Here is a 26,108-nt window from a genome sequence, read left to right on the forward strand (position 1 = left end):
CTTTGTCCTTCTCCACGTGATTCGGACTTGACAAGGAGCAATGACCACTGCGCTCCTACTTGTTTTGTGTAGCGGCCTAATGAGAGGTGCCGCTCTTTCCACCTCCCCCCTCCCTCCGTTGCACGCATTCCACGTGCTTTGCTGACACTCTGTCTCCTGTCACGTCGGGAGACTGTGTTCCATTGTCAGGATCATTCTCGTTCACAATGGCGGCCCTGTTCAGCGTTTCCTCAGCTGCTTGAAGCCTTTTTTCCACTACCTTCCGTGCATCACGCTCCATATTTAGCTAATTTTTGAGATCTTCGCCCTGTTTGACAAGCTCGTCCTGGAAAGCATCCATTTTCTTCAGCCTAGCATCGACATCACGACGTCTGCCGATTGACTCGATTCCATCTCCATTCTCATTCGTCCCTTCTTCTGCCTGGAGGGACCCCCCGCACACTGCACGCCTTCCCGGCTTTCTTGGCATGTATTGCACGGCTTTTTCTAATGCAAATACCGAAGCTTTCAGAGCATGTGCCTTCTCGCAGAAATCTATACGCACAGAATCTAAATCCTTAAAATGCCGCAATGTAATTCTCACCAATGCTTTAAATCCAATCAATGCCAGCCCGACTTAAGGTATGACACGTGTTCGCACGTGCTCAACCACGCGACCACGCTCTCTTTCCTACCAAAACAAGATTTCCGATACCAAAGCACACATAGTAAAACCACTAATAGCTATTAGTCTTGCTACTTACAAGCTACTATTTAAAGGTTATAAAGACAACGTCCCACCCGGTTGCACGTGTTGAAGCACATGACGCGAAAGGACGCTCTGACTGTTCGCAAGCCCAAATATACACGAAACACACCCGCGCACAGGAAAAATAGATAGAAAGAAAAGCTAAAACTACACAATTATTATTTAAAGGCTAAAAAATAAGGAGATCAAAAACAGAAGCAAGCTCAAAGCATGTAGAAAAACTTATCATTTCGTTGCCGCCACGGAGCCCTGGAAAAACACGTCCATACGCCACAAAATTTCACGCCTAGCCTGGGTGGAGAACGGGGCGGCGGAAGCGCCCCAGCAACAACACTTCTTCGTCATCGTCTCTTGTCTGCATGTCCTGTTCTGCATCGCGACACGCCGCTGGGGTTAGAGCGCCAACCCGGCAGAAGAGGTTATGGATCGGCAAGGGAATAAACGGAGGTCTTTAAACGGGAGAAATGAACAACATCAGTTCTTGGCTGTACGGACGACGGGCCTGGCTCTTCGGGAGCAATCTCGTATCGTCACATCCAAAAGCTGTCGCAGAATTTGGTAGTGACCGGAATATATGGCGACAGAAGTTTTTCCGATAGGCCCACACGACGAGATGGTGACCACAGGAGCACGAGGGAGTCAAGAGAGAGAGAGAGAATAAACATTTTTATTAGGTGAAGCAGCTAGGGAGAGGCGTCCTCAGTCCAGAATGCCTTGAGCTCGGGCCGCGTCCTGGGCCCTCGCAATCAGCTGTTGCTGATCCTCGAGGTCGGAGCTGGCCAAGGTTCTCTCCCAAAGCTCGTTAGTGGGGTAAGGGTTCGGATGATTTAATAGTAAATACTGCACGTCCATATGGCGCATATCATAACGGGACTTCTGGGCAGCCTGGGAATCAGTGAGGCGAGAGCGGGCAATCTGACAGGCCCGTGCTTCCATAGAAATCTCATCGCGGGCATAAGCGGTGTGCGACTGTGTGACTTGTGGAAATGCAGTGTCCAGGGGCAAAACGGGATCACGGCCAAACAGTAAGTAGATAAAACGGTGAGTAACCTGCAGTGTCATGGAGGGACTAATTGTACGCGAAGGTGACATATGACAGGGCGACGTCCCGTTATTGGTGGTCTGGAGAAACGTACATGTTGTCACGGGTATAGCTAGCATGTCGGTAAGCGTTCTGTTCAGTCGCTCTATGAGACCATTAGTCTATGGATAGTAAGCAGTGGCTATATATTATGTTCAGTATAGACAAAGGATATCATCAAAGGCCTTTGACAAGAAGTAACGTCCGCGATCCGTGATGAGCTGACGTGAACACCGTGGGGCAGGATATGACATTGTGTTGGAGGAAATCCGCGACGTCAGTGGCACAACTTGCAGGCAGAGCTCGCGTAATGGTGAAGCGCTTGGCGTAATCGGTTGCAACCGCAACCCATTTGTTGCCCTTAGTTGAAAAAGGAAAAGGGCCAAGTAGGTCGATCGACTTACTTGGCCCTTTTCCTTCGCAAAAAAAAAGAAGAAAAGACTCAGTAGCAATATCTATGGGTTGTAAAAGCCCAGCTAGCAGGAGTTATGGGAGTGGGCGTCCGGCGTTGGCACAGGTCACAAGCAGTCACATACCGGCGCACAGAGCGGAAGAGGTCGGGCCAGAAGAAATGGCGCCGGACTCGGTCAAAGGTGCGAGTAACACCGAGATGCCCAGCGGTGGGCGCGTCGTGGAGTTGTTGAAGCACGGTGCGTTGAAGGTGCCCCGGTACGGCCAGCAGTAGGTGAGCACCACCAGTCCGCAAGTTGCGTTTGCACAGGACTCCGTCGGAAATACAGATGAGACGAAGGAAAGGGTCAGAAGTTGGCGAGCTTAACCGATATATGATGGTTCGCAGTAAGGGATCACGGCGCTGTTCATTGCCAATGTTGAGGAAACCTGAGCTGGTGGCGGAGTCGAGGTCTGTGGCTTCCGGTCGGTCAAGAGGGTAGCTGGACAAGCAGTCAGCGTCCTGATGTAAACGTCCGGATTTGTACACTACAGCGAAAGTGTACTCTTGCAAGCGCAATGCCCAACGCTCAAGACGCCCTGTAAAGTCCTTCAACGAGGAGAGCCAGCAGAGCGCGTGGTGGTCGGTCATTGTGGCGCTTTGGCTGTCGATCATCGTGTCGGGGCTCACGCGGCGACCGCTACGGAGCTCCGTGTTGGTACCCAGCACCTTCAACAAAATGTCGCGAGACGGAGACAAGCACGAATGTTGTTTATGCAAGACGAATGCTGAAGGCACCAGCTGACACTAGAACATTGTTGTTATTGTTGTTGTTGTCCTGAGTGGCTGTGGCACATACCCACAGTGCAGTGGCGTAGCCAGAAATTTCGTTCCGGGAGGGGGGGGGGGGGGGTGCTCACGTTTTAGCTCGGACTCTTTATAAATTTGTCGAGGCACCAAATAAACGAAAATAACTGCATTGTCATTGATAAAGATGTGCGTGCGCAACCTGTATGCTTTGTATTTATATATATATATTTTTTATCATTAACCTGTGCATTTTTCTGTACGTGCCGTTGTATTAATTAAGTTTGTACCACCTTGCTTAGAGACCTCAAACAATCCAAACACCAGCCCCCGCACCGATCGCACAGAATGCCCCTGCCCCTAGTCAGGAGGCCCGCACGACTCCCGCCCCCAAGAAGAGAGCCCTGCAAGAAGGAGCCACGGGCCAGGTCCGCTCTGAAGTTAAAGACATATGCTCATATCTCACATCAAACAACTATATATTAGCACTGTCCAACATGCACTGGACTTCATCCAGCACGCCTTCATTGGTATTGTCCAACGAGTGACCAACCTGGAAACTCATATTCTCACGCCTCCTGGCCATGCCGCCCCCGTCTGCGACCCTTCCGGGACGCCGCTGGCGACATCCGGCATCTCCCATCATGGCTCACACAAATCCAGACACTCTCATTTGGCAGTGGAACTGCCGAGGCTGTCACCAGAAACAACCGGTACTCAATCAATACCTACGCCAACATCGCCGCCCGGATGCTATACTACTTCAAGAAACCAATAACGCCTCCCCACCCCCCATTCTCCATGTATTAGGCAACAGAACGCTGCATCGGGTTTTTTTCATGTTGCTCTACTATTTTCTCATTGACACTCTTCACCTAATTATAATTAAGAAGTTGAATAATTCATTAAGACAACTTATGTAATTAGGTATAGAACGAAAAAAATCGTCTATCTCTAAGCTACGGCAATCAACATTACCTTGGTTCTGTCCAGCTGCGTGGCATTTGCATGTTTTTAAATCTTGGTGCATGATAGTTGGGGCGCCCTGTATAATAATAGCACAAGGCGGGTACACTTCGATCAGTAACGTCATGCTACCTTGCCCGATTGCTATAGAACATAACGGGGACGCTCCGGAGTAAGCCGCGCTGATTCTGACGTCGCTGTTTTGATCACGCCGGGCTTGGCATTGAAAATTTCGGTTCAAGTAGCATGACGTCATATGGCAAAGCGCCTAGGGCTGATATAAGTTGGCCCACTTGCAAATTTCAAGTTGGCGCACCCCCAAATTTCAACTTGACCCATCCCCAAATTTCAGTTGGCCCGCCTCCAAATTTCAAGTTGACCCAAACCCAAATTTCAAGTTTGTTTAGTCCCATGGGTAAGACGCTCGGCTTCCGAGCGTGGAGTCATAGGTTCGAAACTCATTACCGCCAGCGTTCTTCCTTTCGAATATATGTTTTTATTTATACATTAACTGGCTGTGTAGCGATTACCGAGGCGAAGTTAGGATGCAGGCGAGAACTTGCGCGGCTAAGGAACGCGTGCATAACACCGGTTTCTGAGAGCGATATATAGTGATTGTAATGGAAGGAGAAGAGTCACTGGTTTCTGCGATCCATGTGAGGGCCCGGCTCAGTGACGGCTCAGAGGGGCAGGATGCAAGCATCAGCATGTCCGTGACGCGTGTGTACGCTGGCGGCTATTGAGTCCGGCTAAAAAGCGTGGCTAGTTCAGCCGAGCCAGCAAACTCCACAGCAGCTAGGTCCTCCGCCGTTGAAGCCGGAAGGCCTAGTCGGTCGTAGGTGCCTAGTCGGTGATGTGGCTTCCGGCGATCTTCTCTCCCCTGACCCAACACATGGCACGGCAGCAAGTATTCCCTTGAGGCGCGAACGTGACTGACGTGACATCGCAGCCAATGGGACAGTAGGTGCCGTTTCGCTGCTACAGGCACCGGATTTCGCGCTCAATCAGCCATTTGATGCTTTCGCATCAGTAAGTCATGGGGAGGTTGATTATTTAACAAAAGTAATAGAATACATGGGCAGCAGGCAAGAAATAGGAATTAGATATCCTAGAAACTGCAGCTGAGCTTAGCAGACCGAGCTATCTAGCTACGTAAGCAGCAGTGACCAGCTATTTAGGTATGGATGTTTTAAAAAAAATGCAATCAAGTTGACAGGTACGGCTACCTCAGTGCCATGTTATTGCTGTCGGTAATGTTTATTGAATATTTCGCGTGAATTGCTGAAGGTGGCTTTCGGTGGAGGATGACGTCATGCCTCGCAAGAAGTCCTGCTGACGGTTGCGAACAGATGAAGAGCTTGGCATCCGACGGCGCTGAACGCAGTCCCACGATGGAGCCTATTGTACAAGCGCAGGTTGCCTGTGGGAACAAAATCCAAAAGAGGAAAAGAAAAGAATAACGATGATCATGCACTTAGGTTTACATGGATATCAATGGGCGCCAGGTAGCGAAAATTAATACGCTGCGAAGACTATACACCGTATGTCTCTCATAGCGAAGGTCCGCCCGGAAACGTAATTTGTGTTTAACCCTCACAGTTCGCGTCCTTGTGTGGGTGGTCCCGTCAACCGAATAGTAAGAGCAAGCAATTTGCCTTATACCACCTTTCACGTCGCAAAACGCCTGCGGGCTCTATGGCGTTCTGTGTAGGAAATCCTACCCTCCCATGGGAAATCTTTCTGTGCAGAAAATATCACGCTCAGCTCGTCCCTCGTCGATGCGTATGGGTTTTCGATAGAGTTTCCTTCAAAAATTTTTAGAGGGAGCATGGAGGTTAGACTGGAGCATAGACTCGGGGCTTTGTCTAACTGGCTTCAAACGGCATTGTGGCTTGATAAATTGATCATGAACAACGAAATATCTTGTTTTAAACTCAACAAGTCGCAATGATTATGCATGTGTTAAGAGACGTTACCTTCGTGTGTTTAGAAATTTATGATTGCTTGAAAATTCAGAAAGATAAAGCTTAGTAATTATACCACAAGAATTTATGTAGCCACAAGCTATAAGATTAAACAAACCAACATACTGTGTATTTTAACGGAAATATCGCAACGCCAGAGTTATGTCTAGTACCTCTACAGTTTTCATAGAAAACTCATGTTATCAGTCTTCCCGCGCGACACAATGGCTGGAGGAGCGCAGGCGCATTTATTTCTGTCAGCTGTCTCGAGCTGTGCTTAACAGCCGCGGCACATCAGCGTGCAAGGTCAATATACAAATTCACGAACATCTCCACGAGACCTTGCAAGGCGCAGCACAAAAATATCCAGCTAGAAGTAGAACGTCAGTTGGCTTCTTTCTCGTTGGCTGCCGACTCCGAAGACGAGGGTTCTTCTTCCTCCTCCTCCTCCTCTTCTTCGTCTCCGGAGCCCTCGAGTAGCGGCGTGGTCTCGTCTTGCCGGCCAGCGGCGGTGCTCTTGGTGCCGTCCGCGCTGCCGCTGGTCTCCTTGGCACGCTGCTCACCGCCGGCTGAGCACGACGACCTGTCGCAGCCGCGCAACTCGGGCCGCCGCATGAACAGGTAGCCGATGGAATACGTGATCTGCAAGGTACAGAGCCCCAAGTACCTTAGAATGACTCGGGGATTGTGGAAGCACGACATTCGCAAATTGAAACACACATAGCTAGTCAACACAGGACTTGAGAGAAGTAGCACCTTGTTCATTTATTTGCAGTAAACTCAGAGTAAGATACAAGACAGAGCGGAAGGGCTACGCATAGACGATGAGTGTAATATATATATATATATATATATATATATATATATATATATATATATGCACATTACAAATACAAGATAAAAAAACAATGAAAACAATGTCAGCTCGCTAACTACATTTCATGAGCAACATTTCTGCAAAACACAAGTAAAAGGCGGTAGCTATATTATTACATTATTTCGAAGAATCAATCTTGCAAGGACAATAAAAGTTACAGAATGCGTCATTCAACAAGATGGCCCAAATATTATAGTTGCGGTCAGTTAAAGGCAGCTTTAAATAAAGCGGGATTACTTGCTTATACTGACTATTGATGCTGGCAGACAGCTCCAGTCGTTGCATGTTCTCGGTAGAAATGACTGCGAGTGTGTCTGTGTGTTAGTGTGCGGCACGTGCACTTTATGCACGTGATCTCGACGGGAGGATGTGAATGGGGCTGTAATAATCCATGCTGACCGGAGCGCTGCGTTTTGGTAACATATGGAATAAATATAGTCTTGATTGTTTCGTGTGGGCTGAGAGAGAAATTAGGTTTAATGTGGCCTTCATTTGTGGTAGGCGTGTCATGCGATTGTAAATAGTTAACGTATATAAATAGACCGGAACGATTCTGAGCGCTTTGAAGGCGGTTTGGCTTGATGAGGGACGAACATTCGTTGTGCTTAACAAAAGTTTAAGCGCTATGAAGCGGGAAGTTTCTGCAAAGGCACCCTGGTGTGCGATTAGCGTCTGACGTTATAAGATCGATGTGTTGTTTCCAGGGCAGGTTATGGGATATATGGGTGCCGGTGTATTTGTATAGCTTCTTACGTCCTCTAAAAGAAGGTTATCAAGTAAGCAAGTAGGGCAAGTTTCATTCCCACGGGAGATTCGCATTGATTTACATTATTTTTTAACGTTAAGTTAAATTTTCTATTATGAGACCAGTTAAGCAATGTGTTTAATTCATCCTGAAGGTCGAACCCGTCAGAGTCATTAGTAATTTTACGATGTATTACGCAGTCATCTGCAAAAAGACAAAGCAAAGGTGAGATGTTATTAGGCAGGTCATTAATGTACATCAGGAAATAAGAAGGGTCCAAGTACTGACACCTGTGGGACGCTGGATTTAACGGATGTAAAGGTTGGATTAACTTCATTACTCTTCACGAATTTCACTCGGGACGTTAGGAATTCCTTTATCCAATTGAACGCCATTAGGGTCAATATTTAGTGCACTTAGTTTAGATAGCAGTAACGTATGGCGTACTTTGTCAAACGCTATAGCAAAATCAAGAAATATACAGTCCTTTATAAATCGTGCGTCTACACTGGAATGCCAATTGCTAGTAAAACAAAGGAGCTGGCTGTTGCAGGAGAACACTCTGCGAGAACCGTGTTGGCTGAGAGTAAATAAGTTGTTAGATTCGTGCACCTAAATCTTAGTGCACGGGTGTTTTCGCATTTCGCCCCATCTGTATACATAGCTCCATCGGGCGCGATAAATGTTACTTCCTTCAAACGACTGAACCCTTCCAAGAGGGACCCCAGCCCACCGACACTCAAGGCCTTATGGGCTCTGTTCAAGTTCTTAGGGGCTTGGGAATTGTGCGACCGACTTTGAAATTTCTGGCACGTAGCATCGCGTTATTGTGTGAAATTTTCTCACTTTATTTTTTTACCCTTCGTTCACCGTTTATTCCTTTTACCCCTTTCCCCAGCACAGGGTAGCCAGCCGGCACTTACACTTGCTATGCTCCCTGTCTTTCCTTCCCCTCTTGTATCTCTCTCTCTCTGCCCACCGGAAAGCGATATACGACAGCTTGCTATTCTATCTTTTCAGGAGCGTCACAATTACCCTAATCTATATATGTGCGTATATACGCACTGTTTCTTTGTTGTTTTCGCAGTAATGTGAATATTGTGACCACTCCTATGCAATCGGCGTGTTTTACATTTCATTTTATGAACAGGCATAGCCATAATATTATCTCTTATGCGGTCAGAAAAAGAAAACACATCGTGTTAGTTTTTTTATGTGTATTCGTTTGTTCCTTATTGTTCATGCACTATTATGAAGATTGTGCGTATACTACGCCGGAATTTATGCTTCATATTTTACGATTTTGATGTAACTAGAGTTTATTGATTCTGTGACTATGTATTTGCAAATTGTGTGATTTTTATCAACCTTATTACATTTTGTATAATGAAAAGCTGTTGCACTGCATTAAAGGGCCTTCAGGCACATTCAAGCTATATCGTATAGATTTTCGTGTGGAGGATCCCCAAATGTAGGAAAAATAAAAATATTCTATTCTATTTAATCCTATTTTATCCTATAGGCCCCTCGCCGAAACACGACAGCTGGGCGTGCCCTTTAAGAGATGTTTTATTATTATTATTATTATTATTATTATTATTAGTAGTAGTAGTAGTAGTAGTAGTAGTAGTAGTAGTAGTAGTAGTAGTAGTAGTAGTAGTAGTAGTAGTAGTAGTAGTAGTAGTAATATTATTTTTCTCTCTCATCCAAAAGCTAGGAGTTGTTTGAATAGAATATAATGGTAATATTGCAGGGGCCTAACAGAAAAGACAGAGCTTGATCAGAGGTGGTCTGCACGCGCTTTTCCGGTGATTGGCGGGCACTGGTACACGTTAAGTGTATACATTAAGTGTATAATGTAAACGTCTTTTGTAGTGTGTTCCTTGTTTACAAACAACTTTATTTTTATTTTGGCAATGAGCGTAAAACAGTCGCCAGGCGCTTTCGAGTCTGTAAGCGACCCTTTTTACTTTTAACGCGCTTTCTGCCTCCCATCATTACATTAATTTTTATCTTAATTTTCTTATTGTTATATAGAGAGATTCGTTACTCTTTTGATAGCTTCATGAACGTTTGCAACAATGTCCTAATGACGACACCACGTTGTACTATAATTTACTAGGAGAGCGTGCAGCACTGAAGGCCTCGCGGCAAAACGCGGCAGCTAGTGCCAACATCGGAGGCACCGTGTTACTAATGAAACTTCTCCACAGCGTACTAAGCACATTTCAGTGTGGTCGGCCGCTCTCGATGTCATCAACAGCGGTGCGAAAAGCCGGATTCTGCCATGTGTGCATCAAAAAGTTCTTCGGGTTCTCAAATGTCGACAAAGGGCTAAGAACAGCGCCAGAGCGGTCAGGTTTTCGATGGGTATACAGGGGGAATAGGGGAAGGGGGGTTCGAGCCAGCATTCGAGCGAACTGATGGTTTCTGCGACATGCGAACGTCAACGTAGAAGTGTGCGGAGCTATCAATATACCAATTCACAAGCGCCATTTTCCATATACTTGACGGCGAACTGGAATAAGCGTCGCTTTTTCGTGACCGCTTGAATTCGCGATCCCATGAATTACACCAAATTTCGATGCGCATGTACGCTAACGAACTAGCGAGCAGCCGTTGATTGATGTATAAGCTCATCCGCTCCTTTGAATGTTTATGCTACGCTAATAAACGCGCGAGTGTGCATCAGATATGCCATCTCACGCCAAAGTATGAATCACGCCAGCTTGGTACAAAGGAAAACTAATTAGGAACATAGAAAATCGTGTACACTCTCAAGGTCGCTTTCTTTTCCTTCTGTTACGATAGGAGAATAGATAGAATTTATTGTCGGGAAAGAGAGAGAGTTCGACCTGAGCTAGTGCGCTTTAATATATACCACTCTGCGTTATATATGGACACTCCAGGAGAATTTTCGCCATCGCCGTGATGTTCTGTATAAAGCCCCAGTGCGATAAGATCGCATCCTGCGCGCCGTATTCAGTGAGTGCGAGAGAAAGCGTGCGAGGGTGAGGGGAGAATGCTTGATGCGCGCCGTCATAACGCGCGCCCTAGGGGAGTATAGATGTGTACGCGTCCACTGCCCTAAACGGGCCGCGGCTGCGCGTGGCTGAGTGCATACGCGGCCCACTCGCCGTATACGTTGGAGGTAATCTGGGGCGGAGTGTTGACTGGTGGCTTCAAGGCGAGCCTATAGTGCAGGAGGCCGCGTAAACTCAAGTTTTAGTGACGCGGTGAAGCGAGAGTCTGCTCCCCGCCGTCGGCGCTCTTCATCACGCCAGCGCAACGAGCACTTGCGGTCATCGAGTGAGATTTGCTCATGTTTGCCAGTGCGCGCGTGACATGCTCGTTAACTGAACTAGGAAGCGAATGTCTGCAACATATATGCGGCCGATAAAGCTGAGGACCTTAATTACTTCGTGTAGTTGTCTAATATTTTACTATCGCTATGAACGCTATGATGGAACTGAGACTTGTAAAGTACATCGGCAAGCACCTCGCATTTAGCGTGATGTAATGTGAGCTGTTATAAATGAGACAGAAACAGCGAGTAAACTTAACGGCGCGCACATAGATAAGTATAAGGCGAATGTCAAGAGAACAATCGGTTATGGGGAAAGCCAGGAGGCGAAAGCACAGTCGGAAGAAATTGAACTAATGGAGCCCGTATTGAACTAAATACAACAAGGAAAGCTGCGATCACGCTGTAAGTGTGTGCATGCAGGCGCTACGATGTTAACAAACGTACACACTTCATTTACACGGTGCACTCTCCGTATCCACCGCCCTAGCTCGTCGCGAGGGCATGGCCGCGGTGACATGCCTATAGCTGCGTGAGCTGCCTGTGTGACCATAGGTTAGGCATTTTATCCATCGGTATCGAGCACTCTCAAGAAGGCCACCGAGATAACGCTATAACTTTGTTGCCGAGGTGAGATAAAGCGTAGTAAAAGTCCACAACATCATTCACTTCTCGGGAAGGAGGCAAACAGATTAGAAACGGCCACCGATTCGGCCTGAAGCTGCCCGATTAAATGCCGCCATGTCAGGCAATGGCGTAATTTTCGTAGAATTTACAGGGAAAAGTTACAATTTACAGAAAAGTTACAGGGAATGACAACTGAATTTTAAGGACCCACTGCAGTTTTTAATGGCGCCACGAAAAGCTCACCCTAGTTGTGTTTACACCTGCAGCGATTACTTCCAAAAGCGCGTGGATATTTTGTAAGCAGAATTTTTCAATCTGAGCAGCTTCTAAAAACGAAGGAGTCCCTCCTCCAACAACGCTGAGAAGTGAAAGCAAGGCCGATAGGCCGCCTCGCAAATTGTGAAAACCGCCCGTCGTTCTGCTATGATGACTAGAAGGTGCTCTCACAGGAGTGGATACAACTGTGGTTAACCACCTATATTTTGACAATTTCAACCACTTTTGAAATGAAAAGCTCGTATAATAAATCTGTGTCGTTGTACAGACCTTTATTACATTTCTGCCGAGTTTTCCCCCAAGTACACGCCTACATCATGGCTGGGTGCATGGCCCTCGGCGTCGTTATTCAGTCGATAGACGAGACAAGCCAACTCATCGAAAACGAAGGCAACGCCACAGCGCATTGTGTTGTCGTCTCCCTTACGTCCTTGTTTGCTGGCGCTAAATATGCTTTCAATTTACCAACACGCTCAACAAATGGCAATGCCACTTTCCTCACTACAAACGAAAGCTTATATGCACATTAAAGGTGTTAAAGGTTAGAAAAAAAAAACTTAGAAAAAATGTGCTGCATTTCAGGACTAATATAAAGACCAGAAACCGCGCAAACTGGTAGAATGTCACGTGATAGGCCACTTATGCATATTCATGCTTTTACCGCGTGGGGCGCCAAAGTAACGCGATAACGTTAACAGCCCCGCGTTGCGCGTATACCAGCTGGTGTCGGCGCCTTGCGTCGGATGTCTTTAACTGAAAAATCATTCCGAAACACAAGCAGGCAGGCCCTCCGCGCGGCGCAGAGGAGTTACTGAACTAACTGAGTTTCTCAAAGTAAGATGCATCAGAAAAATCGCAACGTACAACCTAAACGCAACCTACTGCCATGATAGCGTCGGATTGTAATTTTAATATAACAGAAAACATAATTCTGTTACGCGGAAACTCAAACATAAACTCATGTTCTAGTGTTTCTACCATTCATAGAGCGGCGCGCTGCGCTCAGTTTTTTCCAGCTACACCATCCAGATGGCGCTCGCCTCCGAGCATCACGTGACCCACGCAGGAGGCCGCGTTTTTGCCGGAAAGCTCGCCCGCTCGCCTTCGTACATAGCGTTCGCAGCCAGCGTTCCCTGGTAAAAATTACAGTTATACATAAGCTGCAGTTGCCAGGAAGCGTGAGAAGCAGTCAGGGGTCTTTTCATTTCATTTCATTTATTATACCCTCAAGACCACAAGAGAGAGAGAAAATGATAAAAGGAAGGTAGGGAGGTTAACCAGGACTGAGCCCGGTTGGCTACCCTACACTGGGGAAAGGGAAAGGGGGAGAGAAAGATGAAAAGAAGAGAAAGTCCACTGGAGATATCAGTCGGTCACTCAGTCCGAATCACAGGCGCTCACTCAATCCGGTCGCTTTCAAATACCGCAGCAGCGCTTTTGTGGCCTTTTGTAGCTGCGATATGCGAGGCCAAGGTCCCAAGATCTTCTTCAAGGTGAACGGCTTCCCATCCAGCTGATTGAGAGCTGTGCAGAGGTCTTGCCTTTCGTTTTCATAAGATGGGCAGTAGCACAGTAGGTGTTCTATGGTTTCCTCGACACCGCAGGCATTGCACTCGGCGCTATCAGCCATTCCAATCAGAAATGCATAAGCATTTGTGAATGCGACTCCCAAACGTAAGCGGCACAGCACTGTTTCCTCATTTCGCGGAAGACCTGGTAACAGCCGCAGTTGCATAGAGGGATCGAGGGAATGCAAGCGATGGTGAGTGAATTCAGATGTGTGCCACTTCTCCAATGTCAAAGAGTGCGCTAGCTTGCCTAAGTGTTGGGCTGCGTCGGTCCGCGATAAAGGTATTGAAACAAGGGTTGCTCCTTCGTGTGCTTTTCTAGCAGCTTCGTCAGCGAGGTCGTTGCCGGAGATACCGCAATGACCAGGCAGCCACTGAAACACGACGTCGTGTCCTTTCGCGATCATGAGATGGTGCATTTCTCGTATCTCCGACACGAGTTGTTCACATGACCCGCGACGAAGAGATGCCAGAAGACATTGTAAGGCTGCCTTGGAATCACAGAATATAGCCCACCGATTAGCCGGTTGGTTATTAATATAATCAATGGCACCTCGGAGGGCAACAAGCTCCGAACCAGTCGAGTTTGTCAAATGAGAAATCTTGTATTGGATGCTTAGTGATCGTGATGGTATAACCACTGCGCTGGTGGAGCTGGTCTGAGTGGAAGAGCCATCCGTATATATGTGTATTCGATCAAAGTAGAAAGTGTGCAAACAATCCAGAGCTGCTTGCTTCAAAGCCAAGGTAGGCAGGTCGGTCTTCTTTCTTATTCCTGGAACCGTAAGACGCACTTGAGGTTGTTTTAAACACCACAAAGCTGAGGTTGAACGTGAAGAGGGTGTGAAACCCGATGGTAAGGAGGCACGATGGATGTTGACCTTGTTGGAGAAGGACGCCTGTGGTCGTCGTTCCGGCAGGCACGCAAGAGAGCTTGACTGCATCCGTGAAACATGACGAACATGGGCTCTAAGCGTTTCGGTACTAATATAAGTCGTGATGGGATGGTCTTGAGCCATTACAATGGTTCCAGCTGTTGAGGCGCTGCGCGGAAGGCCTAGGCAAACACGTAATGCCTGCGCCTGCACGCTCTGAAGTTCTCGAAGATTTGACTTGCATGTTTTAGCAAGCACGGGGGAACTGTAGCGTAGGAATCCGATGAACAGTGCTCTATATAACTGTAGCATGGAGCCCACTGACGATCCCCATGTTTTGCCGGCGATAAACTTGAAAACGTGAACAATAGATGTGAGCTTCTTCTTTAAGTGGGCAACATGAGGGCTCCAAGTGAGGTCTCGGTCTACAATGACGCCCAAAAACCGGTGATTTCTCTTGTAGGAGATAGGCTGACCATTGATGCATACCGGATAAGGACTCATCGCTTTTCGCGTAAAAGCGACTATCGCACATTTTTCTGTTGAGATGGTAAGGCCTTGTGCGTGAAGGCAGTCAGATGCCTGCGTTGCTGCTTTCTGTAGCCGTGCGCGAACCTGCAGGCGAGTGACCGCTGATGTCCAGATGCAGATGTCGTCGGCGTAGATTGAAACACTCACTGTTTCTGGTAGCGATTTGGCCAGCCCAAGAAGCGCGAGGTTGAAAAGAATAGGGCTTAGAACACCACCTTGGGGAACGCCTCGGCATGTGTAGTGGTCGGTAGTCGGACCATCTTCCGTTCGTACGAACAAGGACCTTTGTGTCAAGTAGTTACTGACCCAACGATATACTCGTCCTCCTAGGTCAATTGTCAAAAGTGCGTCTAGAATGGTTTGATGGAAAACGTTGTCGTAAGCGCCTTTCACGTCAAGAAAGAGTGCTACTGATAATCGCTTCCGATATTTTTCTTGTTCCACAGATGTTACTAGATCGATGACATTGTCAATCGATGAACGACCCCGTCGAAATCCCGCCATAGAGTCAGGGTAAATCTTGTGGTGTTCAAGGTACCATTCGAGACGCATGAGGATCATACGTTCCATGAGCTTCCCGACGCAGCTGGCAAGAGCTATAGGCCGATAGGATGCCAGTTCGAGCGGTGACTTTCCTGCTTTTAGAAGCGGTACCAGGCGGCTGCGTTTCCATTCCTGTGGGACGACACCATCTTGCCATGAACTATTAAAAATGCTGAGGAGTTCTCTTCGTGCTTCTCTGCCTAGGTGGCGCAAAGCAGTATACGTTATGCCATCGGGCCCTGGTGAAGACGAACACTTACAGAGCGCCATAGCAGCTTCTAGCTCTTCCATAGAGAATGGAGCGTCCATACTTGCATCTCGTGGGCCGGGGATGTTGCCTAGAGCCATGTCAGGGACTAAAACTGCGCCGCCGGCGACGTTCGCACAAAATTCCTCTGCGACGTCTATCTCACAGCGGTTTTGATAGAGAGCAAGGGCGTTGAATGGGTGTCGTTGCTGGGGACTTGAGCAAAGACCCCGTAGGGTACGCCATGCACAGGACAATGGCTTGCGGGGGTCTAGTGAGTCGCAAAAACACTTCCATCTTTGATTCGCTAGCTTATCCATACGGCGTCTGATCTTCTTTTGCATGCGCCGAGCTTCCCTGAGGTCAAGAATTGACTTCGTGCGCCTGTACCTCCTTTCAGCTCGGCGACGTAGTGCACGAAGCCTTTCCAATTCAATGTCATTCTCTGTACGCTTTGATGAATGTGTGAAGCAGCGTGTACAATCTTGCATAGCGTCCGCAATTATGTCTTCTAATCTGCGTGCAATATGTGTCTTGCATGTGTCTTCTACGCGATCTTGAAAGACTGACCAGTCGATTTGGCGAGAAACAACCGGTAATGTGGCGTCTAGTCCATCAATTCTCACATAGGTCGGTATATGATCACTTCCATGGGTTTCAATATCAGTGAACCACTGCACGCTCAAAGTCAGGCAACGTGACACCAAAGTCAAGTCAAGGCAGCTACTGTACTTAGTTCCTCGCAGAAATGTCGGGCTTCCGTCATTTAGAAGACACAGGTTGTGGCCTGATGCAAAGGATACTAGTGACCTGCCCCTCGAATTTATCCTGGAGCTTCCCCATATATGGTGGTGAGCGTTGAAGTCCCCTGTTATTATCCAAGGACCGGGAGTAGCAGCCATAATATATTCCAGTCTTTTTCTATCAAAATGACTTCTTGGGGAAAGGTAGACGCCGATAAGAGTAAAAGACAGCTTCTTCTTTTTCACAGTAACAGAGACGTATTGGTTACCGTCGTGTGGCGCTACTTGTTGGGAAAAATACGTAAGGTCCTTGCGAATGTAGACCAGAACCTTACTGCTACGGACACACGTGTTGGAAACAAAAGATTCATATCCCGACAGTCTTATGGAAGCTGATAAGTTCGGTTCACAGATGACTAGTATAGGAAAATGGTTTGCAAATACGAACTGTCGAAAATCCGAAATACGGGACCTCAGGCCTCTCGCATTCCATTGGAATATGGAGGCATTTCTCACATCATCCCGGAACGATCGTTGGTGGTGTCGATGAGCCATGGTTCTGCTGTAGAAGTTCTCAAGCACTGGACTTCTGAAGGCTCGCCAGAACCGGACTGATGGCATCCAGCACTTGCAATGCACTTCGAGCTGTTGGTGTCTGTAGCTTGTCCAGAAGAACACGAATAGCACTCACCAGAGAGCTGATCATAACAACAATTTGTTGATCTTGGTCCGCCAATTTATCAGGAACAGACGAAGTGTCCCCTGCTGTAGAAGTATCACTCCGCTCAGTAGGGGCATGTAGCTTCGGGAGTGCAGGCCACGCGTCAGCAGCCGTGCTGTTCGATGCACCCGTGTCCTTCGAGCTGACTGCGTTTGGCCTGGGCGGAAGAGTGGGTGGTGATATACGTGTGTGGCGTTCTGCAGAGGCTTTGGAGGGTCTTGATCGACGCCGGCGACGTGATCGTCGTCGCTTAATAGATGCTGCTGCTTCTCGGTGAGACGAGTGGTCTCTAACCATTTTCTTCAATATTTGCATTTCCTTTCGAATCAAAGGGCATTCCTTCGAAGATGCATCGTGAGGGCCGCTGCAGTTTGTGCACTTCAGCACACTGGCCTCGCACGTGTTTGTGGTGTGGGGCCCAGTGCAGCGAGAACAGACGGTAGTGTTATTGCACACACTACTCACATGGCCAAGCTTCATGCACTTCCAGCACTGCAGTGGTTTTGGTATAAAAGGGCGAACTGCGTGTCGGAAGTGGCCCACTTTTACATGCGATGGGAGGGATTCGCCCTTAAATATGATCTTCACACACCGTGACGTGCCGAGACGAAACGCGCTTGTGATGATGGTGTTCTCTGTAGCTGGCTTGATTAAGATTGACAGATCGGAGTCGACAATGGTCTCGTCAACATCGTAAATTACGCCAGTACGGACTTGTTTGCCCAGCGGAATATAAGGGCGGACTTTCATCCCGCCAAGTTCCGTGATCTTGCGCAAGGAATCCAACGCAGCCGCGTGTTCTACGTCAATCGCTAGCACGTTCTTACGGGTGTTCACTCTGATGTCTTTGATTTCGTTTGGAACCAGCGCTTCTAGATGAGAAGACACGGCTTGCCTGTTGAGGCGTCTCAGGTTGTCAGTGGCGAGAACAGGCGAGAACAGGATGGTGAGCTCCTCGGTATCCCGCGAAGATCTCACGGTGGACTCACTCGAACTCGATGATGCGCTGAGAAATCTGCGCTTTGCTTTACGACTCCGCACCAGCTCGAAGGTGTCGTCACAAGAATCTTCACCGCTGATATAGTAGTGCATGGTGTCGTCGCTGTCCGTGTCGCTCTCGGTGCCGTTGCGCTTCCTGGAGGCAGCCGCCGCGGGCACTGCCGAGTCCGGTGGACGCGCGTGAGACTCCATCTCCATCGCAGTTAAGGAGGAAATAGCAGTCCACTGGCAAAGTCTAGGAAATTCACAAAATGAGTAGAGCTGGAAGAGCCGGCGTTCTGCCTGAAGACACTTCGTCGTCTTCGTCCTCAAGACCACAAGGTATTACAGAGGGGAATGGGGTCAAAAAAAAGTTACAAAACAAAGAAAACAAACAAGGTAGTGAGCGACGTAGTCATAGATATGGTGAAGCCCGAAGCGATGGTGTCGATTATGGCCGTACGAAATTGTGCGTGGTCTTCAACAGCAATCAACGCGCCGGGAAGGTTTGAACGTTATGTTTGAATGCTATCGCGTTCCACTCTTAAAGACGAAACTTAAGCGTCCTCCAATTTTTGAAATGCCCACATTGAAGTCTCCAGCGATGGTCACAGGTGTAGTGTCATCACGGCTAACCCATGGAAGGTATGTGGTCATGAACTTCTCGATATCACATTTGGGAACGCCTGGAGATATATACGCAGTGGATATCTCTATTTCCGTCTTTCGTTTGTACGACACATATATCGCCACAGCCGATGGCATTGTCCTCTTGCGAATCAAGGGCGTATGGTCATACATGCATTTTTCTCCTTTGCGTATACGTATGTCCTTTGCGTACGGGAGAGGCAAATCTGCTTAATAATTCAGTGGTGTGCCTTACCTGAACTGAAAACCAGCGTACCCATATATGTCCTATATTTAAGTCATATTACCCCAAAAGTTTCACCACGTTGAGGTCGACACTGAATTCACTTCGCTGCTTCGAGGTTTTCAGCATAAATGTCCCGGGAAGTCGAAAGCACTTCGTTAAATCGAAAATTTTGTCATATCAGGGTCGTTAAATTGTATTTTGACTGCATTTTAATCCAGTATAAATGGAGGCTTCTTTCACTACTACAATTGTCTACTGGAAATTCTCCCCGCCATATATATTATGCTATGTGTATGTCGTGCATTTTTGAAACGTATATCAGAGGAATGCACGCGGCACTGCTTATTGGCTGAGTGGCGGTTTGGATCATCATCGGAGAGGTGACCACTGCCTAGGATATATTGCAATCACGAGAGATGGCTTCTCTGCGTAACAATATGCTTAAATATGGCGGACTCTGGCACAGCTCAGCGCCCAGGCCCATACAAGCACATATATCATTACAACGTGCCCACAAACCGTAATCACCATTGGATGCAACGTGGCGACTTCGATTGCTTGGCTGCTCGTCACATTACACTATAGAGAAGTGGCAGGAGCGAAATTTGCGAACTTATTCAACTTGCACTGCTTCTTCTTCTACCTCTATGCAAGTAAATAACGATTATTGTATCGCTTGGCTGGTTGTCACGTTCACGAAATAAATGTTCACTTACATTTCTTTTTTTCCTTCTAACCAGCTAGACAAAAAGTGCCTCGCGCAACTCGCCTTCCTTTTACGATGAGTCTATCGATCATTTATGCATACCACTGTCTTTCGGTTGAAGACTTAGGGAAGATAATGCAACCATGACTTTGAACGTCGGCCTTACAAAATGGTAACCCTGCTACAGTTCTTATTCGCACGACTGGCTTTAAGTGCGCAGTCAAGGCCGCTCGACTGAGCTACCGTGGCGCAGTGAATGCTTTCGTGTAAGCCTTCGTAACTTCATTCTCACACAATCCCGTCTTCCCTATTTATGTCCTCACTCTGCTCTTCCCCATTGCAGGGTGGGAAACGAAGCGCAACCGGCTTGACCTCTCTGTGGCTTTGCTCTTCTGTCTCGATCATGTCAACCCGTATGAGTGTGATACTAGCACGAACGCAATTAAAATGCCACATTTTGTCAGACCTCTGGGCTTCTCTATCACGTCTATATGTATGCAAGAAAACTTTCAGACAGCCGTTGTTTAACCTATAGCACCATGCATATGCATGGTGCTAGGTTAAACAACGGTGAGGGACGTGCAGCATGCGGAGTAAGCGTCGCTTATCGCATTTTCGGCTATCTAGAATAAACGAGCAAAGTTGCGTTGAAACGAATCATAAGTAAAGGTAATCACAATCTTAAATTGTTCGATACATTAGTATTATCAAAAAGTTTCAAGACTGGCTCTTTTTTGAAGAACGTAATTTATTTATACGCACTCAAACAATTTCACCTTCTAAGTAACTCCTTGCTCAGCAATACGGTGCCCTCAGCGTTCCTGCCCCTTTCCGAGTATGTACTGGAAGTCTCTTTTACGAACGAGTCGATTCGAGCTCGATCTAAGCAATCGTGTCAAAAATGCAACCTTTGAGCTAGGATTTTAATTTTTGAAATGGAGTAAAAGCGGGATCGCGAAACCTGACGGATGACCTGTCTTTCAAGGACGAAACTTAGGTGCACGCGTGTACCACCCTGAGACAAAGCAATAGTCGTCGGAGTGAATAATCCTTACGTTTTCACAACCGACGAAAGGCTAGACATGTGCGCAGCTCGACAAAATGAATGCTCATTATCTTTTTTCGCATTCACTGTAATGTGCATCAGGAATTCATCCCGAATGGTTAGACTATGAATAGCGAGTTTTACTACCCAACTTTAGGGTGTCTGAGGAAGCAGAGAGCGGCCAATCAATGTATACTCTGTTTCATATGCTTGGTGCAACACTGTGAAAGCTACGCAAATAGTTCGGTCACCAAAATGTATCACTCCGCGCGTTCCTGCTATGCTTCGCTTCGCGCCAGCGTCATGTGCTCCCGCGAGCATGCACATGTGGCATGCCGAGTATTAGCTGCCGCGATGGGCTGCTAATAATAAACACGAAAAGAAAAACAAGGAAAATCAAATTTATTTTTAAAAGAAACGTATTTAGCAGTCGTATAAGTAAATGGTTTGTTTGTTTTCAAGGGCTGAATCTTTTTCATTCAGAACTGATAGCCCATACAAAGAACATTTTCGCAAATATCTGTCAAGAAACACCGAACCATTTCTAAGCACGAAAGCAGACATCGCAAAAAATGGTCTCCAATCTACGCTGTGAAGGTGGTTGGACAGCGAAGCTGTGAACGACAACCATAACGATTACCCATTGCGACGTAGGTTGAAACCATTCACGTGCGACATTCACTTGTACTTTAACTATTTATTAGCCTAAGACGTTTCGACGGCCTGCGACTTGGCTTGCGCCGCTACTTCGTGCATCTACAAAGACTGGACCAGAGAGAAGAGAAATTCGCCGCACCTCGTATGCCCTTCAGGAATCCTCAATATACGTGGCCTTTGCACAGCCCTGTCACAGCACAAATCTGATGATATCGCAACTTTCACGGCCTATAGGGGGCGCCACCTTAAATCCAACATGGCTGTCCGAGAGATTAAGAACTAGAGCAGTCGGTGCAGTGCTGCGGTCGTCTAGCTCAGTGGCATGTTGTTTCGCGTCGTCATTCTGAAATGCCTCTTCAATTTACATGCCCGCTGTTGTTAGCCTGCGTAATGGCTCATATTGGGCGAGCAGAACCCGGGATTCGAAGGCAGCTTCGCTGATCATCTTGTGTGTTGCGGCATAAAAGCGTGCACGTCGACGTCTGTGACTGTTGAAGGCCTTTGCATAAAAACTTCGCGACTTCGAAGCAAGCCACATGAGCTGTGGTTTCAGTTTTACCGCGACAGTGTTATTAAGAGAAGTGACCGTGCTTTTTATTTGCTATTCTATTAATTTGACCTCTTTGAGTGGGTACCATGAACTTTTATACGGTGTGGTGCTCTCTGCAAGTTGTTACTTAGACCGCTTGAATAAGCCGCCGTGTCGAGAAAAAAAAAAACCTTCCTGGTGTCGCGCGACCGAAGTCATTTACATCGACGGCGTGAAAAGCAGCCCTAAAACAGCGTTTTGTGTGCGAAAATTTCTTGTCTAGTTATCGCTGCCTGTGTTCACAAAGCTGTATGTTGAATGTCAGAAGTAAACAAAAAACCATATCTCACTGCTTTCGCGAGCTAATACGATAACCGCTCACCCTTGCAATTTGGTTATTGCGCTTTATGCGTGCTGTGCAAGCTACAGTCTTACGGTAGTTTTACAGCCTGCGTGAGTCCTACCGCGTCTTGCCTATAGACAGATCAAGCGATACATTGCCGACATTTACTGGTCCGCGGTAATGCTCGCTTCATTCTTCCAGTTATCTTTATAAAATAATATACACGCAGATCAGCTGAGGGTTCGCTACGCAAACACTGCACAGTAGTTTAACGCTTGTTGGACTAGGATTTGTTACTTTACGAGTGCAGTCATGCGCACCTGTGCACACGTTGCAACCGCGCATCGAAGTGGCAGACGAGGTACGAATTCCAGGTCCCTCTACGCCTGCGTCACTTTGCTTCGATGCACAAATGAGAAACTCGTCTCTCTGTTCGAAAATGGTGGAATGTCAAGCCGGCGTTGCACAGCACGAATGTATGAACGAGAACAAGAAATTTTGAACCAGGTACAAGGCTTCAGGGAGAATGCGCTCCAACGTAGCCGCAAGGGCATGAGTGGCAAGAACGCAAGCATCAATCATCCTACAACATATATGAGTTAAAATTCCGCGTTATTTCTTTCCCTGCACATAATATAGTGCTATGCCTGCGTCTTTATGGGCGTGCGTCTATTCGTGATTTCAAGTGCTCGGAATTGTCACTCATCTGTCGTATTCCAAAAAAAAAAAGTCCTCCGGCATGAAGTGCGCACTGCAAACCTTCATCGCTTCTGTGAAACCTTTGTCGATCCGCAGCTTAATAATCAATTTCTTCTTCATGGACGCAGCCGGTGGGAATGAGTGAAGGCTCACATCACCAACCGCATAACTACCGCTCGGCACCCATTGCGGCACGCAGCAAATACGGTTACTGCTATGTTTGCTCATTCTGAGCATGTTAAGTGCCCTTCAGGATCCCACGGGAGCTTTGAACGCGTTAAAACACCAACCAAAGGGAAGGAAAAGCGTAGACAACACCAATACGCTACACGAACGGGCGGCAGCCAGCGGCGAGTATAATCTTTCGATTATTTCCGGCCGCCGCCGCATGACGGCGCCACCGTACGTGAAAGTTGCGAATAGGCGGGTTCTTCTTTTACGTGCGAAAGTGTAGTTACGTCACTGTCTGCTTCGCATGCTACAGTCAAGCTGCCGTCGCCGCGGCAGCTTGCGCAGCAGTAGTCTTTACCGGAAACCGAATGCAGGGAGCGCTATACGTGCTTCGCATTGCACGTAGGCGGAGGAGCGCCTTGTCCAGTGGCGTAGCAACAGGGGGGGGGGGGGGGAGGGGCCGGGGGGCCGTGGGCCCCGGGTGCAAGGGGCCAGTTGGGGGGGGGGGGGGTGTCATATACGTCTGAAGACACCCGGGAATTGTCGATATGCTCGCTTTCCTCCGACTACACCCGAGGGGGGGGGGGGGGGGGGTGACCGAAGACTTATGGGCCCCGGGTGCCAGACGACCTAGCTACGCCACTGGCCTTGTCATCAATTATGTGGTTCGGATGCTTGTTTTGAGCTTGTCCTTTCTTGAAACGTATGCTGTTCTCTATGCTGTGCGCGTGATTCCAAAGAATGTATGCACTGTTCCCTTCACTTTGCTGAGTGCTACAAGCCTCTGCCTCACGGGGTTACGATCGAGCCATTGCATTTGGGAGTATGAGCCATAGATGATGATATTTTTCTGTCGACGTTACGCCACGAAGAAATCCCGGGATCCTAGATATAGACAGCTTCGCTGTAAAAGTATCTCTAGCCTCCACAGCGTTTCAGCCGATGTATGAAACGGAGTATAGGCAACGCCTCCTAGATAGCACAAGGCCGGTGCACTTCGATCCGTGAAGTCATGCTACCTCGTCCGATTGGATTGGACAAACGTTAATATAGCTCCTGCAGTCGAACCTTGTCCGACTCCATAGAATCTAATGGAGACGCTCCTGACTAAGCCACGGTGATTTTGACGTCACCGCTTTCGTCACGCCGGGCTTGGCAATGGAAATTTTGATTCAAGTAGCTTGGTGTCATAAAGCGGAGTGCACAGGTCTGCTATTTAGGAGGTGCTGCTAAAGAGCGCAGGAGGAGCTCGACGCTGCACGACGATAATGCACCCTGTTGCAGAACACTCCGAACACACGAGTTTCTCGCCGGTTTGTTTTCCACATTCGCCCTAGTCATCAGATTTGACTCCCGTTTATTTCGCTCCCTTCCCGAAATTAACAAAAAAGAAAAAAGAAAGCCCAGCTCAAAGGCACGTGCTATTTTTACACGACACGATAGCTCAGATCAAGACTGAATCCTTCCGAAAAAGAGACTTCCAGGACATACTTACGAAGTGGCAGGAACGCTGGGAGCGCCGTATTGCTGGGCTAGGGGATTACTTCGAAAGTGAAAGTGTTTGAATGCACACAAATAAATTATTTTTTTTTTCAAACACAGCCAGTCCCGAAACATTTTGATACCACCTTATTTCGTTATAGCACAAGAACAGTGTAGTGCTGTTATCAATTAAAAATAGCCAAGCCAAAAACGTACTTGGACTCACCACAAAGGCAAACACCAATATCAGCAAAAGGCTAGCATTGCTGCTCCCAATTGTCTTGAGGAATAAGCTGCCAAATGAAGACCCAAACAAGGCACTGTAAAGAGACGTTTATGGAAGGGACAGTGCAGTGCTTATATTGCTCAAACGATTCCTATTACATTAGCACATAAAACTCTGTTGCAGAAAAAATTGTATTGATGGATGAACAGTTGAAAAACCGTTAGGTTCAGGAAGTAAACTTACGTTGAAGGCAGAACCATCGCATACGGCTTCATGTGGCTTTGCATGGAAGTTTTATTGCCTTAATTGATTACATGGCCTAGGTAGTGCTTCGCATCCAGGTTCGCAGGTAGTCAACCTAAAGAGGGAATTAATCATGCAAAATATGTATCATCTTATGCTGCCCCCCCCCCTACACACGCACGCACGCACTTTTATTTTATTTTTCAATTTATCTTGCGGGGAGGTCTTCTTTCAGCGTTGTGCTTTGTGACCTCCTCCTGTATCTTCAACTCAATAAAATATGATTCTGATAAGCCCAAAGCAGGATTCACGCGGTAACATTCTATTTGTCGTCCCCAATGCTCGCTCCACCAGCTTTTAGCTCTTTAGAAATAATTCCTGCGATTTTGTACAAACAGTGCCGTTTCGATAACATCCTGGGGTCTAACACTGTCCTCTTTGTTCTTTCTATCTCTTTCTTCCTTGCCTTTCTTTTTTCAATTCCGGGTGGCAGTCGATCGCAAAGTGGCGATAAGACTTCTTCAGGCAACATTCTATCTTTGGTTCACTCCTCTCGCAGCTCTGTAACCTTTAGACAAAGACATACGTTGTCGACAAATTCTTAAACACCCCGTTTGTGAGTAACTGCAATTAGGGGCAAGAAAAAATGCGAGAAGAAGAGGAAGGCGCTCACGTTCTTTCTGGTTTTCAGACCACAGAGAAAGCGGCCACGAATCCAGTAACGACTGTGCCAAATAAAAGCTACACTGTTATGCCGGTCAGTATGCCGCACGCTACTTGGACAGTGTGCGCGACCGCGTGACACACATTGATTGTTTCCCAAGAGAATTCATCGACCTTAGCTACCGTTGCTATAGGCGAAAATACGAGAGCGGTCGTCTCGAAATCAATGAAAAGCCCAAAATATAAACGTAGAGCACTCTGCGTAGCGCGCATACGTCAGCTTGCTTTGAGGGCCATTAATCGAACACAAACGTCTTTCAAGTCCCTCCCGGCAAAATCAAATCTCTTCCTTTTCGTCACACTCTTCCTGTGGAAAACATAAGCGACTTTAAAGGTATTTAGTAATTCAAGTTTCCCGCCAAGGCATAACTTGGAAACGAAACTGCAGTTCGGACCAACAAAAACAAAAATATGTCAC

The 26,108-nt window shown here is 47.4% G+C and overlaps 1 protein-coding gene across 4 annotated transcripts; it reads right to left on the reverse strand.

The window, feature by feature from the left end:
- Window positions 1–5,270: 5,270 nt before the first annotated feature.
- Window positions 5,271–26,035, reverse strand: LOC135898690 (uncharacterized). 4 transcript variants are annotated; one of them, XR_010563397.1, is made up of 5 exons: window positions 25,641–26,035; window positions 24,968–25,082; window positions 24,725–24,791; window positions 6,286–6,599; window positions 5,271–5,413 (listed from the first exon to the last, which is right to left on the reverse strand). XR_010563397.1 is itself a non-coding variant. In XM_070536611.1 (5 exons), the coding sequence occupies exons 2-4, from the start codon at window positions 25,009–25,011 to the stop codon at window positions 6,342–6,344; spliced, it is 396 nt and encodes a 131-aa protein (XP_070392712.1). In that variant the 5' UTR covers window positions 25,012–25,082; window positions 25,641–26,035; the 3' UTR covers window positions 5,271–5,413; window positions 6,299–6,341. The 4 variants fall into 4 exon arrangements, 1 of the variants encoding a protein (XP_070392712.1); XR_010563396.1 differs by having other exon boundaries at window positions 24,725–24,818; XR_011513041.1 differs by lacking the exon at window positions 25,641–26,035 and adding an exon at window positions 25,157–25,278 and having other exon boundaries at window positions 24,725–24,818.
- Window positions 26,036–26,108: the final 73 nt, after the last annotated feature.

The sequence above is a fragment of the Dermacentor albipictus genome, chromosome 3 (genome assembly GCF_038994185.2).
Source record: "Dermacentor albipictus isolate Rhodes 1998 colony chromosome 3, USDA_Dalb.pri_finalv2, whole genome shotgun sequence".
NCBI classification, from domain to species: Eukaryota; Metazoa; Arthropoda; class Arachnida; order Ixodida; family Ixodidae; genus Dermacentor; species Dermacentor albipictus.